This window comes from Aythya marila, assembly GCF_965140915.1.
Source record: "Aythya marila genome assembly, chromosome: 16".
NCBI classification, from domain to species: Eukaryota; Metazoa; Chordata; class Aves; order Anseriformes; family Anatidae; genus Aythya; species Aythya marila.
In genome coordinates this window covers 11,584,790-11,603,449 of record NC_139057.1, presented here as the reverse complement: position 1 = coordinate 11,603,449, position 18,660 = coordinate 11,584,790, and the positions used below count along the sequence as shown (strand labels likewise).

The window sequence follows — 18,660 nt, the reverse complement described above, 5'->3', positions numbered from 1 at the left end:
AGGCTTTACCAGCAGAAGACAATCTGCTGCTGTTGGTGATCGCTCTGCATCCCTGGAGCGTATCCTTCCTCCCTGTATGGCCTCGCTGGTGCTGTGGTGGGAGGAGGAGGAGTTGAGCTTCACAGCCAGGCGTGTGGCACTGGCTGCCTCGAAGAGAAGCGCTTTGCTCGCTCAGGTCCCTGCCTCTCGCACCGTGCTGCAGACAACGGAGGGGAGCGGGGGCAGCGCTGGAAGTGCTGGGTTGTCTTCCAGCACTGCAAAGCTCCACAGCTGTGCTCCCCTTTCTTCAGGTGCTGGAAAACCTGCAAATGCACATTGCTCCTACAGCCGGGTTTGGTGTCACCAGTCACACGGGAGGGATGTTTTTAAGCCAGGTCGCTGTAGGGTGGTTGGCAGGGGGCTGAAGATGTCCATGTCCTCCCTCCGTGTCCCTCTGCAGCCTGTCTGGAGCACAGGCAAGCACTCAAAGTGACGTCCCTCTGGCTTTGCAGGAAGGAGCCAGGACTCGCTGCTGCCCAGCTTTGTGCTCCCACTGCTGTGCCTCTCGATGCCAACTTTACTTTAGGGCGAGTTGGCAAGGAGTCTGGCCTCTTACCCGAGCAGTGTCCTCATGAATTCATTGGCACCCCATCCATGACTGGCTTTATTACCTTGTGGGGCTTTTTTTGGTGTCTCGTGGCCATCAGTCTCTGGTGTGTCAGGGTGTAGAGGGAAATGTTTTGCAGGCAGTGGTGAGCAGGTCCTGCAGGCAGGTGGGAGCCATGGTGTACAGCCAAGACGAGGGCTGCTGCAGGGGTCAGTGGAGAATTCAAAGCTGCTTTAGGGTAAGACAAATCCTTGGCTGATTCTTAACCCTTTAAGGACTCCCACGAGCTCTGTCAAGCCGTGACCACAAAGCCTTCAGCACAAAAACCCGAACACCCTAGTGAGCCGGGATTTATGCTTTTGCATCTTCCCCATGGAGGGACAGCACTCACAAGGTCGATCCGCCAGCATCTACTTGTCCAAATCTCCATAATCAGGCGAAACGTGATTATGGAGCTGCTTGTCGTTAGGACACAATGGCTCTTAAATGGCCCAGATTGAATTAAAGCCTTAATGGCAGAGCATCCAGAGTAAATAACAGGCGAGCAGATCCGCTGGGGCTGACGTGCCTCTCAGCCAGCCCCGATGAGCAGAGCAGAGCTCCGGCCGGGCAGCAGGAGCGTGGTGATTGTGGTGGGCGTGCTGCCCGGAGGGAGCTCAGCGCCTCGATGCAGGCATGCAGGCGAGTGCCGGGGGAGCTGGAGGAGCTGCAGGCTTCCTGCGCTGGCCTCCGAGCTGGAAACAAACCGGCATGCCTTGGACTCACCGTGGTGAGGGGGTTTTGCCGTGGTGTGGGGCAAGTTTTGTTCTTCGCTGTCTTTCCCTTTATTGTACCGGTTTTACCCAGCAGGTGTCAATGCCTGCAGGTTTTTTCCAGCTGAGGGAAACGCCAGAGTTTGGTGAAACGGTGCCGTGATGGGAAGTGCCTTACTCCACTTTTGTCCACGTTTGCCTCCCTTTTTGCTGACATCAGGCCAGTGGTGTCCAAACAAAATCCCACTTCGCTTCCAGTTTGACTTTCTTACAAGTGTGCTTTCCACCTCTCTCAAGAGAGCTTTGTTCAAACAAAGCTTCGTAAATCAGCATCAGTGTGCTCCTGGCCCTGTTTTCCAGCGAGGAAGTCCCCCAGGTCCCACGCTGGCTGCCAGGAGCTGCCCTGCTCCCAGTTTCCCCCAGTTGTACTGGGAGGGAGCTCCCTCTGCCCACGGTGGGCATCAGCACCATGGGTGCTCTGGGAGCAGCCGGCCCTGCAGCCGTTCCTGACTGCCAGCTCTGACGTTTATTGCCTGTTTAGCTTCGTTACTGCTCCTTGTTTTGCAGCTCTGGTTTCGCTCAGTGGTTGTATCCTTGCCAACAGATCAGGTGGGGCTGGAACATGTTGCTGCGCTGGCCCCAAGGAAATGACTGAAAACCTCTGGCTTATGCCTGTGCTGGCAGCGACAGCTGGGGTGGGAAAAGCATTAGGTAGGAAAACATCTGCAGAAAAAGCAGGGAAGGAGAAAGCAAGCACCAGCAGACAGGTATGGATCACTGAGACCTGTCAGTGAATTTGATTTCATTGGATTGCAAGTTCCTGCTATTGCTATTCTGTTGCTCCCTCTGCCAGCCTTATTGCTATTACCCATGGATGAGCTGCACCCCAGAGCAAACTTCATCTTTTACCTGGAGGCTTTTCATGTGTTCCCCAAATTTACATTTTAATGGAATAAAACCTATCCTTTCCCCCCAAAGCAGCAATTTAAAAGTTAAGCCTCTGGAAAGCTTTCCTCAAACACCCACCCATCCATATGGAGTGTCCAAGGCAACCCTGGTGTATTTTAGATGTGCCACGAACGTATTGGGCTTCCAGTACCACGCTGATAACTTCTTGAGGCAAGACCTCATCTTCCCAGAGTGAGATCTCAGAGGTTGGACTGGGTGATCTTAGAGGTCTCTTCCAACCTAGATGATTCTGTGACTCTGTGGTGTCTCCTATGGCTGTAGCTCAGGACCCAAAAGTCACCGATCGCCTCGGAGCTCTCCTGGGCTGCAGCGTGCAGAGGTCGCTCCCGGTTGTCAATAAGCAAAAGAAGAAAACGTGAATTGCTCCAGCACTGCCGTGTGGAAATGATGGCTGTCATAAAGCCTCCTTTGGAAGGAGGCAGGGGGGAGAGCTGTGTGCTGCTGCTCCCTGCTGGATAAAGCCAGCAGGGCTGCTCCGCTGACACCGCTGCCTGGGGTTGTGCACAGGAGGTGCCCGCTCTGACCGCCCTCTCCTCTCTTCCTCCCTTGCAGTGTGCTACCTGCTGAAGAGCAACATCAGCCCCGACCTGTGCAATGAAGACGGACTGACCGCACTGCATCAGGTGAGGCACAGCACGGAGAGCGCTCTGTGCCTCATTTCCTCACTCAGATAAAACAGGGAAGCTTTGCCACGTTGTGCTGGGAGCGAGCCGAGATAAAACCCGTCTCGTGCTGTACATGAGGCTTTGTTCCACGCTGGTAAGGGCTCAGGAATTGGGGCTGGGTTTCAGGCACCAGCAGCGACATTGCTCACACTCTATAATCTTTATGGGGCTGGGAGGTAAACTCTTACAGCTGGTTAACTCACCCTGAGACTATGGCAACCTTACAAGGTTTGGAAGGGGCTTAGATAAATGATGCCCAAGGTGTCTGAAGAGCTCTCCGCAGGCTGTGTGACTTCATGGTTGGTGTGAGGGGCAGCAGCAGATCTGTAGGAAAACACAGGGCTGCTGTCCTGGGGTGCCAGCCTGTGTCCTTCCTCAGAGCCTCCGTGCTGCCAGGGTTTTTTGTTCTTCCCACGGCCCCGTCCCCACCCCACCTCGTGAGCCCAGATGCTCGGTGCCAAAGCCTCAGGACAGTCCCCGTGGCAGTCCCGTGGGGCTCCCCGTGCCTGGCAGCCACCACCTCCACCAAAAACAACAGCGTAGTTGTGGAGCTCGCTCCGAGGGTGGAACGGGGACACGCGGCTTTCTCTCCGTTTGTCCCTGCTGTAAATGCTCCCATTGACTTGGCATTTTGGATTCCTCTGCGAGTCGCTTTCTGTCTTCAAAGCTGGGTGGATGCTTGCTTGAAAAGGCAAAGCGGCTCCTCGAAGAGCAAAAGCTCCTGCCACCTCCTCTCCAAAGCGATGCTGTTCTGCACACAGAAACGCAGGCAGCTGGTGCTGCTGGCAGCCTCTGTGCTTCCACCGCCAGCTGCTGGAGCTGTGAAAGGCTTTGCCCACTAAAGGATCAGTTTTTGTAAAGGTGCATTTGGGGGCTGAGGTGGAAGCTTTGACTTCACGAGAATTAATTGTATCCCTGAACAGAGAGGAGCTGCCAGACGGACACAAATGCCCATTGGCAGTGGCTTCCCGTGAAGGATGCGGCTTATGCTTCTGGGATAACTTGGCGGTCTGACAGGCATGATTTTAGCCTCACTTCCACATATAAATAGTAAACAGAAATAGAAATACACAAAGGGTCCTTGTCGCTCGGCTGCCGAGATGCTTGCTGTGGGTGTGCTCCGGCCCCTGTACAAGCCTCCACTGCAGCACTGGGCCACGAGGCTCCAGCGTGGGCAGACCACAAATGGGCTTTCAGCACAAGGACCGATCTTATTTTAGTGTCCCACATGCACGTTCATATTAAAAATTGAGCACAAGGTGGGTCAAAGAGCAAATTCCACCTTCCCCAAAGGAAGCAGTCGAGGTCCCTCTTGGTGTGAGTGCATGGGGGATGCCAATTTTTCCAGGAAACGAAAGATGCCCCGTGAAGCACTTCATATTATTGGAAATCCAGCTTGCATCTCTTCAGATAACTGTGGTAGGTAGCATGAGCTGCTTAGAAGTTTTTTATTCATCGCATGCCAGCGCATGGGATTTTCCCTAAGAAAAGGGAATGTCAGCTTGTCAGCTCCTCCCTTGGTATGCAGCTGTGCTGCTTACCTTGAATTTCTGCTCTGTTTGCTCTTGAATATGGAAGAGCCAGTGAGGCAGCAGCTGTGTGCATATTTGCTGATGTTCCCCTCCTGCTCAAGCCCCAAACCAGAAGGCCCTGCAGAACACCAGTTACCCTCAGTCCACCATGTGGGTGTTCTGCACGGTGTCTTTCTGGCCTGGTTGTATTGAACTTGGTGTTTGACGCTGTTGGCGAGGCTCGTTGCCAAATACCACAGCATAAAGTAGGTCCCCGTGTCCAGGTATCGTGGTACAACTGAGCAGGGGTGAGCCCTCATCTTCCCAAAGTAGAAAGCAAACCAAAACAATTTGTCTACATCTCTTCCTCACCAGTGCTGCATAGACAACTACGAAGAGATAGTCAAGCTTCTCCTCAACCACGGGGCCAACGTCAACGCCAAGGACAACGAGCTGTGGACTCCCTTGCACGCAGCAGCTACGTGTGGTCATATCAACCTGGTGAAGATCCTCATCCAGCAGTAGGTGGCTTCTTGTGTCTGCCCCTTTCTGCAAGTCTGAGTTAACCTGCAGCTTCTGTGGGTGGGCACTGGGGCTGCTTGGTACCTCTCGGTGGTGGTTACTGCCTGCTCACAGGCCGTTCGTGGGACTCCTTCCTGCATGGGGGACGAGGAGGTGGAGGAGGAAGAGCAGAAAGGTTGAGGAGATGCAATAAAATCCCAGGTGGCCTGACTCAGTTTCAGGAAGCTGCTCAGGACTGGGCTGAAATTTGCCCATTTTGCCTTGTGTTCTGGTGTGTAGGTGCCTGTGTTTGTGCTCGTTGAACTGCGCTTGCTGGATGGGTAGGAATACGAGCAGCCAGCACGACCTACTCTCAGGCTTTTAAACACAGCTTCAGATCTTCCAGCCACAGTCAGACACCAATGCAGGAGGACAGCAGATTCCTATGGCTTGAATAGTTGGCTGAACTTTTTGACCTGCCTTACTGGCTCTTAATTAGTGACCAGATAGCTGCTCGTAATGCGTTTGTTCCCCAGCTGTATGACACAGGGCGCTCGCCCTGGACCTCCCCCTTGCCTTTTCAAGGGCCACAAAGCTCGTGTCTTCCCTGGGCTTGTTGGCAAGGAGGAAGAGGAAGGATGCGTTTTGAGCCATACCACGTGCAGCTGTTAATGAGTACCTGCTGGAGCAGACAGTCCTGACTGCAAACGGAGGCCTCTCCTCCATTTGCCGGGGTGATGGTGGAGAGGGCAAAATGTGTTTTGGGGTTTTACCGTGCTGCTTTGCGCAGCAGAGCCTGTCACCGCTCCCTGAGGGCCTCTTCTCCCCGCAGTGCTGCCATCTGGGACACTAGCATGGGAATTTTTGCCCTTCTTTCTTGACTTAAAATGAAGGAGGTGAGGCAGAGGATGCAGGCATGGTGTCATGCTCAGAAAGAGTCTTCCACTGGACTTTTGAGGAATGGGTGATGTGTTTGCTATGATGAAAGTTGTCCTTTGGAGCAGGTCTCACACACCAAATGGCTGGTTAAACACTGCCATGGAAGGCAGTGGTACTGGTGGTGGCACCTGGAGCCCTGGGAGACCATCAGAGGTGGCAGCCCACACGAGATGTTCAGTTCCTTGCTTTTTTGTTTGCTGATTAAACTAACACAGGAACACTGCAAGTGCGAATTTCAGTGCAGTTTGCTCTGCTCGGGCAGAGAGAGGGGGAAAAAAGTAAAGGAACAGGAATGTAAATGCAAATGGGCGTTGTCTGCCATCTTGCCAAGGTAGAGCAGAGGTCAGCTGAGGACTTCTTAACAGCTAGCTCAAATGGCAAAGCTCAGAAGGTGCAGGAAATTCTTTTACCATGTGAGAATATGAGGCTAGTGAACAATAAAACTGACTATTTTCATTCCAAATAGTACCTCCTGGAGGTGATACAAAGGCTTAGAGAAATGCTTTTGGAAGCATTCTCAGATGGAGAAATTCAGCAGTTGCCAGAAATTTGTATGGTTACTATTTTATTTTTTATTTTTGCCAGTGTGCCCTTGGTTAGGTGGAAGGCTCCCTCCACCACTCAGCCTCTATCTCCCACAACTTCTCCGGTCCTCGTGAACTTTTTGTTCAAGGGCTGCCAAGTGCCCAAATAACAAGCACCTGGTAGTTGCTTGGCTTTGATATCCAGAAATTCAGCAAATAAATCACTTCTATCCCTGAGAAGCTGCTGGTCTGTACAGTGCCAGGACAAGTGGTAGGTCCAGGAGAGGACAGGAACGGCTCAGTGGCTTGTGTCCCCCACAGCCCACAAAGGAGGGGCTGCCTTTCGTCTGCTTTTGGAATTTGTCTTCTTCCCCACTCGTAGCTCCATGGCTTTGTTTTAAATCTAAATTCTCAAACAAATCTTGGTGACATTTGGGCAACTGTGAAACCCCCGCTGCTTTTTGCCAAACGTTATCCCAGTGTTTGGCACTGTCTGCTCTAGGATAATATGGGAATCCTTTCTCGTGTGACACCTTTTTCCCCTTGCAGTGGAGCAGACCTGCTGGCAGTAAATGCGGATGGCAACATGCCGTACGACCTCTGTGAAGACGAGCCAACCCTGGATGTCATCGAGACTTGCATGGCCTATCAGGGTAAGGAGGCCGAGAACATGTAGAATTCAAAAGGGGGCCAGTGTAGTACTTCAAATGACCTCCTCAGCTCTTGATTTGCCTCCTGAGAGAAGCAGAGAGCTGCTGCCTGGTGTAATGTTTTGGAACTGTTTAGTTTCTCTGATTCCTAAATTATGAAGTCCCCTCAGCCTCTGGAAAGAATGTGAGGCCATATCAACAAGGAATCATGAGTATAATTGTGCTCAATCAGTGGAGACAAAGATCCTTTCCGACTCTTCTCCTCAATTGGAATTTTAACAGGAATTACACAGGAAAAAATCAATGAGATGCGGGCTGCCCCGGAGCAGGTCATGATCTGTGACATTCATGACATACTTGCGACTGGACAAGACCTGAACAGGACTGATGCCCAGGGTGCTACGCTGGTGAGTGAAACTGCCGCGGCTTCGCTTCTGCCTTCCTTTAGCCTGTGGGTTACGAAACCTGCCCCGTGGCAGGAGGTTATACAAAATCAACACGTACAAGGAGGGAGGAAGCTGTCTGGATCTTTTCCTCCGTTTTAGTATCGTCACGTAGGAACAGACTCTGTCCATGAGTACAGCTGACATAACTTAGTGCCTAACCCTGAGCTTTCTGAAGCAAATCCCTCGTTGCTGTGACCTCCGCCACTTGTCCCACGGGTCAGGTCCTACAGTAAGGCTGCTGAGACCCCGTGTCGCATCTGACAGTGGTTGGTACCAGCAGTTTCCACAGAAAGGTTCAAAATATCCTGCGATGAGGATATAAATTTATACATATAATACTTGTTAAATGGCTTATATATTTAAAAAAAGAAACAGGTGTATTGGCTTCCCTTTCTGTATCACCCCCACCTTGCTCGTAGAGGGTCTAGCTGTGAAACTGCCTTCCAGTCCTGAAAACTGGTAACTGTTTTAACAACTCTCAGCATCAGATTCAAGCTCGCATTTGCTTGTCAGACTGCTTCTGAGCATTAACTGATACCTTGTTAAATCATACGACCTCTAGGGGAAATGACCCCGTGCCATCAAATTTATGTAGAAATTAATTCAACTGCCAGAAAGCATCAGACGTTATTTCCAGATGAGGTTTTAACTTCATGAGGTAGAATCCATGCGGAAAATTTTGAAAAGACGCTTTTGTGCTCCTTTTTAGCACAGCTGAAGTAGGATGAGCTCTGAATGAAGTTCATACCTTCAGAATGGCGTACAGGTCAATGGTGTGCTCAGAGAGGCAGCAGCAGACAGCAATTATGAAAATCCTCAGAGACATGAAGGGTCATGGTGGAGTACAGGAGATGATTATTCGTGTCTCCAAAGTGATGGGTATAGTTTGAGGCCAGTATCTGAAAAATCAGACTTCTTTAACTAGAAGTCGCCATGGATTTAAATGTTTCTGATTTTCAAATGGTGAAAGCAATCACAGAATGCATAGATGTGCACTTGCACAAAGGGAGTCTTGACTAAAGCATGCTGACCGTTTCATCAAAAAATCACATCCACAGCACTTAGTGGGGAAGAGGGGATGTTTTCTGGCGTGAGGGCTATAGAGTTCACCTTAGATGTTCTCCCTGGCAGGTTTGCATTTTGATGGTGCTGTTTGCGTGCTGATTGGGAAGCACTTAGGAGCCCTTGATTTAAAACTTGAAAACATTATGTTTTAAGCCATATATGTAAGAGATCTTAAGCACTGTTGAGCACTTTCCTCTCCAAGCAGAATTACATACAGGTATTGCTGAGCATCAGTAACAGGACCAACCTGCTTCTGACCTGATGGAATGCATCTACCAAATGCCCAACATGTCTAAATCTGGAGTCAGACATCATCCAGGAAATTCCACTGAAGCTCAGTGTGAAAAAATGTTCATGGTCCTTGCTCTGTTCCTTGTCTCCTAGCTGCATATAGCCGCGGCCAACGGGTATCTGCATGCAGCTGAAGTCCTCCTTGACCAGGGGGCAAGCCTGGATGTTAAGGACTGGGACGGCTGGGAACCTCTTCATGCTGCAGCCTTCTGGGGACAGGTAAGGATTCTGTTGCAAAACTCGTGTACGAGGGTGATATTTCTTTCCGCCTGTACAAACAAGCAATCTGTACTAGGGCTGGACTTGCTGGATGGTGTCAGGTGAGATCCACGGGGCTCCAAAAAGAAGCTCTTGCTGAGAAAGCTCAGTAAGAGAATGTCTGTGCAGTTGAATGGTGGAAACTATGCTTAACATCACACATGTACCAGAAAAATGTGAGGCAAGTTGAGCAGGCATCCTATTGCTTCTTGTCATCTTCCAACTTTTCAGTTTGAGGTGGGAACGATTTCCTAAAATACCTCTGTCAACTGGGTTTTCTTTATGTTTCTTTAGATGCAGATGGCTGAGTTGCTTGTGTCCCATGGGGCTAGCTTGAGTGCCAGGACATCTTTGGATGAGATGCCAATAGGTGGGTTTACTAATCTTAAATAACGAGATCAAAGTCATTAAGAAAATCCTTTAGAAGCTTTTGCCTCTAAGCCTGCTGGAGTCTTCCGATGGTGTTTTCAGAAGCATTAACACTTCATTTTTCAGGTGTCTAGAATCAAAGTTATAGGGACTTTAACAGGGATTGAAGTTTTAAAGAGCCTACTTTGTTACTCCTGAAAATGCTTCTTCCTGCTCAAAAAAAGAAGGGAGAATGAATTTCTCAAGCACCAAGCTTTTGTCTTGTCTGTCCACACTCATGTCATCTCTCTGTTCCTGTGCTTTGGAGTCTCCTTGCTCTTGCATCATGGTCTTAGACCTGGCTTACCCCACAGCAGCAGGGTTTGGTGTACCACTTCTAAAGCTGAGTGCAGCCCTAAAACTTGTGTGTCTCTAGTTCTGCCTTAATGAAGTGAAGTGCTGCGACCTATTAGGGTTGGAGAGGGAAGAGAAAACACACAAGTCCTGGAACAGATTGGAAGTAAAAATGCCAGTGTTAGCATGTTACCATGTCTATTATTATCTTGTGCCACATTTTCTTTTGGCAAAACGTTTTCTGAGCGTTAAGGTTTTGGCATGAAGGTTTTTTTTAATTGCAAAATCTGTGCATCCTCATTTTTCTACAGGATTTTTTACAAGGATGGATGTTCTCATCTTCTACCCTGACCTGCTCTGCATTTGTCTAGTCTTAAATTCTGGAGACTTAAGTAAAAATGCTATAACCAGGGGAGGTGCAGTCTGGTAATTAAGGAAATTTCTATTCCTCATACCTTGAAGTGTTGAGACACTGGTCAATATTTCTTTCACCCCTTCACAGGTAAAGGCAGAATGTACTGCTAGAGATGGGATAAAACCTAGCTGAATAGCTGGATCACTGCAAAGCTGAGCCGCTGTCACAGTGAGCAGCTCTTGTTTTCTGATCCCACTTAGGTGCCCAAACCGTTGTGCCTCCTGCAGTTTGTTTGGAGATGAACGTGTCTAAGCATATTTTGCTTAAATTTCCTTTCTCCTCCTCCTGGTGTTTGGAGTTGTATATACTAGGAAGACGCAGGTGGTACCACGCTGTGAATGGTGCCATGTGTGAATGGTCTGACTAATGGCTTGGTTTGTGTGCCCCGTAGATCTCTGTGAGGAAGAGGAATTCAAAGTCTTACTTCTGGAGCTGAAACACAAGCACGACGTGATCATGAAGTCGCAGATGAGGCACAAATCCTCCCTGAGCCGAAGGACCTCCAGCACCGGCAGCCGGGGGTGAGTGCCTTGTTCCCCACAGGTCACCCAGCGCCTTTGCTTGGCCCCCCAGGTGTGAGCACCCCGCGGGCAGCGTGCAGAGAGCGAGCCCGTCTGCCCTTTTGGAGCACACTCTGGAAGGCAGAAGCTGGCTGTCAGTGGAAGGCAGAGCTCCTCTGACGAGGGATTCTTTAGAGCTGCCCTGAACAGAGCCAGGTGGTGAGGATTTCCCCTGCTGGACCGCTGGATGTTGGGACTGAGAATCAGCGCTTCAGATGGATTAACTTGAGCTTCTTGACAGCTTTAATGAGGAAGGCGGAGGGGAAGGGGAATGGAGAGCAATAAATTCTCATGGCCAAGATTCTGTGTTCAGACACTTTGCAAATGCCTTTATAAGACCTTTGCTAGACATCAAAGCAGTCCTGCAGACCACAGAACTCCCCCGTCTCACGGGCCTTTCCCTCTGTATTTACTCCCCTGGCTGCAGAGTAGATCCATCAGGTGAGCTGTGTGAGCTCTAACCCACATTTGCAGTACTACTTTAAAACTTAAAATTCCTCCCACCTTTAATATCCACACTAGTGCCTTTGTCTGCTTTGTGTGGGTGCCAGGAAGCTAAATTCACGTTACTTTCCAGTGGGAGATGCCTTGAAGCACGAGGAGGAGGTGAGAGGAGTTAGAGGGTAAGATGTTCTGTATCCTGCTCACAGCTTTGATGCTCCTTCCCCATGTCCCGCAGGAAGGTGGTGAGGAGGGCCAGCCTGTCGGACCGAACAAACCTTTACAGGAAGGAGTGCGAGAAAGAGGCCATCGTCTGGCAGCAGCTGGGGGCTGCAGAAGAAGGAAGGAATTCGGGTCTCATTGGAGAAATAGGGGAGACTCGGCCTGACCAGGAGAACACAGACCCCGTAAGGAATCTCAGTTGTCTTAAAGAGTTTCAGAGGAGGGCGGGTAGTGCAGGCTCAATAGCAGTGGGTGCCCTGGGGTGGGACGTGGCTGAAAAATTTGTAAACATTTATTATTTATTTATTATTTATTATCCATCGGATTTAAGCAAAAGACCAAATTCTCACTTAGTATAAACAGGAATATCTCACTACAGTGAAAAGGCTGTTTGGGATTTACAGCTGCTTAAATAGGTTTGAGATACGACCCTAGTGAACCAGAGTGTTCAGAAAAAATAGCAGTTAGTTATGACACATGCATTTCTCTGTAGAGCTAACAAACGGGTAATCACAAAGGAATTTCTATATTGCTTTGCACTTACTTGTTTTTAATTGAGTTATTGTAATGTTCTATGCACATGCATGTCACTCAATCCATTTTTCTTTTTCTGAGTCCTTCTGTGCTAACATTTCCGTGTTCCTGGCTGGGAGCAGCCCCTGGTTGGTGCTCACAGCATCATAGGCTCCTGTTGGTGGGTGAATTTGGTGTTTTTGCTGCAGTACCTCTGGCTGACAGACTGAGTGTGAGCTGGCTTAGGAAGTTGTCACAGGGATGAACTGTACGTGGAGAACAGGGGAAGACGCTCTTCTTTAATGTCTTCTTGTTACAGAATTCAGTGCTGGAGAACTCCTCCCTCCTTCCAGAGTTAGCAAACAAGAGCACCCAGTGTGACTCCGAAATCCCCCTGCAGAATGGACTCATGGCATCGGCCAGCACGTACCAGTACACCTTCTCCAACGGGGACATCTGGAGCATGCACGCAGACCCCGACGGCAGCCCGGGCCACGTGCTGCCCTACGGCAACCCCGGGCTCCCCGACACGCAGCAGTTCTGGGGCACCTACAAGGAGCACGGCCACCAGACGCTCTCGGAACTGAAGCGGCAGCGGGCTGCGGCCAAGCTCCTCAACCACCCCTTCCTCAGCACCCACTTCGGCAGCGGCATGGGAGGAGTTGCTGAAAACGGGGGCGAGGCCAAGTCGCACCTAATCGGATCCAGGACTTCTCCCTACAGCTCCAATGGGACCTCGGTGTATTACACGGTGTCCAGTGGTGAGCCACCCCTCTTGAAATTCAAAGCTCCCATGGAGGAAATGGAAGAGAAGGTGCATGGGTGCTGCAGAATTTCCTAGTCTCACCTGCTACTCGCCCCAGAGGAAACGAGAAGCGGGTGGGCTGGTTGGATCTATCACTGTGGCCAGGTTGTTGGCATTCCATGGGGAGGATCTGGTTACGGACATCCTGACTGTGTCACCTCGTTCATCTTGAATTGTACTTTACCCTGCCAATTACTTCCATTGAAGTTGAATGAGTAATGCAGGTGGAGCAAGGCTCCCAGGAGAGGAAGGGATATGCATCGGTATGATGTCAAAAGAGATGCCCATGTCTTTCCCCCTGGGGAAGAAAGTATGAGCTGCTTTCCCATCCTTGAGGAGTCATGGGATGGCTTGGAAAGAAGAAATGATCTGAATTAAAATATATTTGCATCTGAGTCTCTTGCTGCAAGCCACCACGCTTTTGGAGGGTGGCAGTCCAGACCTGAATTTTCACTCTTGGGTGATGCACATGTCCTGGAGGGGCGGTCGGCCCCAACACAAGGTTTGCACGAGTGGACAGAGCTGTTTTCCCTGCAGCTGGATCCTGCATCTGTGGATGCTGTGCCTGCTTTAGGAAGTTTGCGAGGTGTTGTCTCCTTGCAGTGCCAGCTCACCATCAGAAACTGTGCGCTGCCTGGGTCCTGTTCTGCTCGTGTGAACTCATCATGCAGACTGCTGTCAGGGTTTAAGCAGAACTCTTCCTGGAACAGGCTTCACTCGACAGGCTTTAAAACCGGTGTTGCAATAAGGGGCCCTGGCAATAGAATTTTACTGCAATAAAATACTGACAAAGGTCTATATTGGGATAAGTAATTTAAAACACTTATTTGTACTATTTAGACTTTAATTTGTTTAAAACTGAAAAGACTTCTGCTGATCTCACTTTCCTGTTGATTCTGTTTACCCTGTATGCTCAACACAGATACTTGGGGCAGTGTGCTTTGTGTTCGGATTTTTCTGGATTTCCAGAACCACAGGGCTTGGAAGAGAAGAGGAGGGAAGGCTTGCCTGCACTAACCTAGAAAAATGTGAAAATGTTTCTAACCTCCCTAGATGTTACGACACTTGGGTTAACCTGCAGTCTTTGGCTGATGAATAACTGTTAAGTCATTGCTTTGGTAGTTGAATGCTGCAGCAGGACAGGAGACTTTTTGGCTTTTTCCTGCTCCCGTGATGAAATCATCACCATCAGTAGCTGTCAGAATGGGGCTGAACTGCCCCTGTGTGCCAGGGCACCCAGCACCACACCGTCCTCAGCAAAGCCTCTCTGCTGCACAGAGGTTGGCACAGCAACACCACCGCTTTGATGTAGTTCATGTAGCTCTGATGTACCTGAGAAACTCCTGCATGGTGTAACAGGGGGTTTTGGCCCTGCTGTTTCAGCAAGTCATGTTTCTCGTGTACCTGGGTGAGGTTGAAAGGAAAGTGCCCCATGGGAGCCAGCTCCGAGGAACTGGCTACAGCTGAGCTAACAAGTTGCATCTGCAGAAAGATGTTCAAACCTTTTTCTGCACAGGGGCTGTCCCACAGATAACTATTTCTATGAGTATGTCATCTTGGGCAGCTGAAATCCCAGACTGCAAACACGCCTGCTCAGGGCTCTGTAAGCCATCGGTGGGTTAAATCACGCTCGCAGCAGTGTAATTGTGCTTCAGCCGAGCAACAGAAAACGCAGCCTCCACCCGTCATCCTTTTAGCTGGCAGCTGTTAGACATCAGTATTACACCTCACACATACGCTTCCCCTCTGGGAATCCCCACAGCCTTGCCTTTTTTTAGGCCATAAAAAGTTGGCTGAGGATGTCAGCGAGCATAAGCCACTACCCTCTGCTCCCCGGCAGCCAGAAGCATCCTTCGATCTCCACGTGCAGCGTTTTGGGCAGTGCCACGGAGGGAGGGAAGGCTCTCTCTGCTCCCAGCACAGCTGTGGCAGCGTGCCCCGAGGTCTGGCCCCTCTCTGGGGCTGGCTGTGTCATGTCACAGGGCCACGGGCCTGTTTAGGAATGAATTGGGAAATGGCAGCAGTCGGTCTGCTTTTTTATTTATTTATCTATGTATTTTGCAGCCTCCCTTCAGTTAAGGGGTTCCTGTGTTTGTTCTGAAACAGAGAAGTTGGGCTTTTTCTGACACAGAGCCAGTAGCTTGTGCTGCCCTGTTTGTGGCTAATGTGCAGGCTTCAGCTGATCTCCCTCCGTCACTGGAATGCATAGTGTAAATATAAGACTAGAAAATACTCCTTGTGCTTAACCTTAAGGGAAATTATAAGACCATCCAGTAGGAAGAAGATGATTTAGTAACTGGACAGGCCATACAGCATCTGTGTGTAGTTAACAGGGGGTCTTCTGCTTACCTAGAGAAAATTTATCTGGGATTAAACCAAGCGTAGCCTGGGTGTTACTGAGCGGGGGAAGATGATCTTCCAGATGCCCCTGCTCTCCCATGGTGCTGGGATTGCTTCCTCACATCCAAACCCACGAGCATTCTGGACTCAGTATAGCAAATGTTGGTGCTGTTACTCACCAGGTAGTGAGTGGTGCAAGATTTGGCCCTGCTGATGCCTTCCCTCCTGGAGGCAGGAGGAGTGGGGCCGTTTTCCTTCTCAGAGGAATTTTGTGCTATGAGTGCCCTGAACGCTGCGTAGCTCCATGCACATGAAAAGGAGGCAGCTGGATGCAATGGTGTTAAGTAGTTAGAGCCTTGCTCTCACTGGGAGCTACTGATACAGCAAAGCTGTAGGACGCCAGTGCACACTAGACGAATAGCGTTGAGTTCATTGGTACCTCACTTTGGTTATGTGTGAAGCCCCAGAAATTCATTATTCTAGCTGTGATTTGAGCAAAACAACAATTGATTTACTATCAGGAGAAAAAGACTACAGATTCTCGATTATAAAGCATCCCATTAATTGGACTTTGCGTTGCAATTGTAAAATTGGCCATAATACAGCTCTTGTGATGTTAGCACTGTAAGCTAGCACTCTCTGAAGTCAAGTGCTGTCTGATCAAATGTAATCAATTCTCATTCAGAGGAGAGAATTGGTAATTGATAAATATCCCAGGATTTGTTTCACAGCCAAGCCAAGTATTTATCTTCCACTGCACAGAATGCATCAGAGTGGGACTTGGGAAGACAGTTGAAGAGTGACCTAAAATGGATTCATGCTTTTGTATTGGTGACATTTCAGATGTAAGAGTCACTGCCCACGGGGCACTGGCAAATGAGCTCAGGGAAGGAGCTGATGATTTATGCTGCCTGAAGAGCTGTTGGGTGGAGGTCTGGGATGAGCGGTTCAGTACAGCGGGCATTCAGCCTGCTTCTAAAGTGCTGTAGAGACAAACAGGCTTTGGGGGGAGCAATAAAAACATAGATGTTCTTGTATGTGCATTGTAGGAGCCTACCTCTAGCAACAGGGCTTTTCATTGTTAAATTTAGCAATGTTACCATGGTGGTGCTCTCAAGTACCTGTGCATTTTAATAAGACCATCCCAGTGGAAAGCTCTTGAGTACATAGCAGAAGGCACCTTGGATAATTCAGTGGATCTTCATTTTGCTAAAAAGCTGTAGAAACTGTGAATCGTATTGTGACGGGCAAGATATCAAGCACTTGGCTTATTAGAGGAAGATCTGGGGGTTTTACACCGTGCTCAGTGACTCTAGGTTCTATAAAGCTCTACATGCAGATGGCAGGTCAGCTCAGAGTCCCACTTTCATTGGCTGTAAGCTGAAGGTTGTAGTTGGTGCAGGCTACACAAAGATCTGAGAACACTGTGGTGTGCTGACAGGCCCGCTGTAGGCAAAGCTGCACGTGGGAGTAACTCTTCTGCTTGCAAAATCTTCCAAAAGTGCTAGTCGTAGTGTTTATAGCAAACTATCTAGTTAGTGAGAGCAGCTTTACTTCCCATGTTGAAAGACTTTAGATGCAAAAAAAGTATCTAAAAATCGTGTATCTGCTTTGCTGAACTCCACTTGAACTCCAGTACCATTGCTGGGATCTGTTTGGCTTCAGACCTTCAGACCCGGGTCTGTACTTCATGTACCAAGTGATGCGATTTTATCTCAGTTAGCCTCACTTCTGTGGTGCTCCAGAATCTTAAAACCCTCCTGGTTTTGGTAAGAACTGACTCCAGCTGATGCGATTCTGCACCATCTTGTAGGCGTGGTTGGGGAATGACATGGTTGAGGAATTCCTGGTAGGGAAGAGAAGAGCATGGCAGGGCAATAGCAATAACAAATCAGTCCGATGTGCAGTGGAGGCAGTGGGTTCTCTAGTACCCTGAGCGAGTCTTATTTCATGGGGTTGCAGGTGAAAGCATTTATAATCTCCCACAGGCAGAACTTCTGTTCGGCGTCCTTTTGCTTTAATCTTGGACTTCTGTTTACCTAAATCATCTATGCTGAAACAAAATTGGCAATACCACGAAATAGGAATATCTTAACAGAGAAAGCAATAGCACTGGTCTGTAGTGAGCCACAGATTTACTGTTGTCTACCTGCCGGAAGGTGTCCTCCCTATGGCTGGATATTTCTGTGCCTTATCACACTTGCTGAAATGAATTTGGTTTCTGGTCTCTGGAACGTTTGCAGTGACTATGCTGTGCTGTTCTTTATTGCAAGAGGAAAGCAGTTCAGAGCATGTAGGATACTGAAATTTTCATTCTTTCATTTCTCTCATGATCACCATTTCTAAACACAGGGAATGGAAACGATCAGGATCTTCATTCTAATTTAACAAATCTTGTTGGCCTATTCAGTTATAGCAGTTCTCCACAGAGTCCAGAAGATATTTGAGTAGCAAGGTCTAGCATCTTACCACAGAACAGTTAATATTTGGAATTTAGTTTAGTTTTGTCTGTGGCTGTACAACATAATTCGTTGTTCCTGGTTGTTCTTCAGCTTTATTCTGCTGTTTTGGTGTTGGCCATGCTGGTAACGGACTTGTCAGTGGCCCCGCATGATTCGAATACCACTGGGTTCTTCAGGCAACATCTGCCATGGCAAAAATAGGGCCTGGAATATTTTGCTGTATTTCAACTGCAGAAGCTGTGGTAGAGGAGACAGTGCTCAAGAGACCTGTTCCAAATCTACACCAATACAATTGTCTCCACCTGACCGGGACATACGGGTTTTAAAATGGTGCAAATGCAGCCTTAGCATTGCCACCTCGGCACGTTCAGCCTGTGGATCGCGCTGTTGGCGTCGAGAGGGGACGAGGGAACTATGGCAGCGCCAGCAGCCCCTGTACGGCTGCGTGCGACCGCTGCGTGTACAGGAGGTGACACTCGATGGCACGCCTTCTGCAATAATTCCTAATTCCATCGATCAGTAGTAAAGGATGTACAAATAAAACTTGATGAAATGTATTTTATGTGAAAAAAAAAATAATGTAAGAACTGTATATTGTATTAGCAGCTTTGTGTATAAAATGGCATTTTGGCAATCAGAGTCTAATATATTTAAAACTTTTTTTTTTTTTTTTAAAAAAAAAGGATATTTGATATTGTATGGAACTGACTTTATTGCTACTGTAAGTATGAAGAGATGGTTTCTTAACATGTTGAAGCAATGCATAAAATCATAAATTGTATGTAAAACCCATGCCAAAAGGGTATGTCTGACAGTATTAGTACCTGACCTGTGTCTTTAATAGAGATTGAATTTTTTAATTTAAAAATTATATTAAATTTCTTTTAATAATACAGAAAAGCCCGCGGGTTTTCATTTATTTGGTTGACGGTGTGGGACTCTCCCTGAGTGACTCTGCCGCTCCTGTGGCTGTTACTGCCAGGAGGGGTAAATCCGGGCAGGGGCGGGTGTGACAAATTTTAACTTTCTCCTGCCCTTATGGG

General features: G+C 48.8%; 1 protein-coding gene across 2 annotated transcripts in view; it reads left to right on the top strand.

Moving 5' to 3' along the window:
- Window positions 1-18,517, top strand: part of PPP1R16B (protein phosphatase 1 regulatory subunit 16B) — a 58,120-nt gene extending 39,603 nt beyond the window's left edge. For both annotated transcript variants that reach the window (XM_082773248.1, XM_082773249.1), the window contains exons 3-11: window positions 2,860-2,930; window positions 4,859-5,004; window positions 6,997-7,100; window positions 7,380-7,504; window positions 8,993-9,118; window positions 9,452-9,527; window positions 10,666-10,795; window positions 11,514-11,682; window positions 12,330-18,517. In XM_082773248.1, the coding sequence (XP_082629374.1) occupies window positions 2,860-2,930; window positions 4,859-5,004; window positions 6,997-7,100; window positions 7,380-7,504; window positions 8,993-9,118; window positions 9,452-9,527; window positions 10,666-10,795; window positions 11,514-11,682; window positions 12,330-12,851 (1,469 nt within the window). In that variant the 3' untranslated portion in view covers window positions 12,852-18,517. The remainder of the gene's footprint in view (window positions 1-2,859; window positions 2,931-4,858; window positions 5,005-6,996; window positions 7,101-7,379; window positions 7,505-8,992; window positions 9,119-9,451; window positions 9,528-10,665; window positions 10,796-11,513; window positions 11,683-12,329) is intronic.
- The last annotated feature ends 143 nt before the right edge of the window (window positions 18,518-18,660 follow it).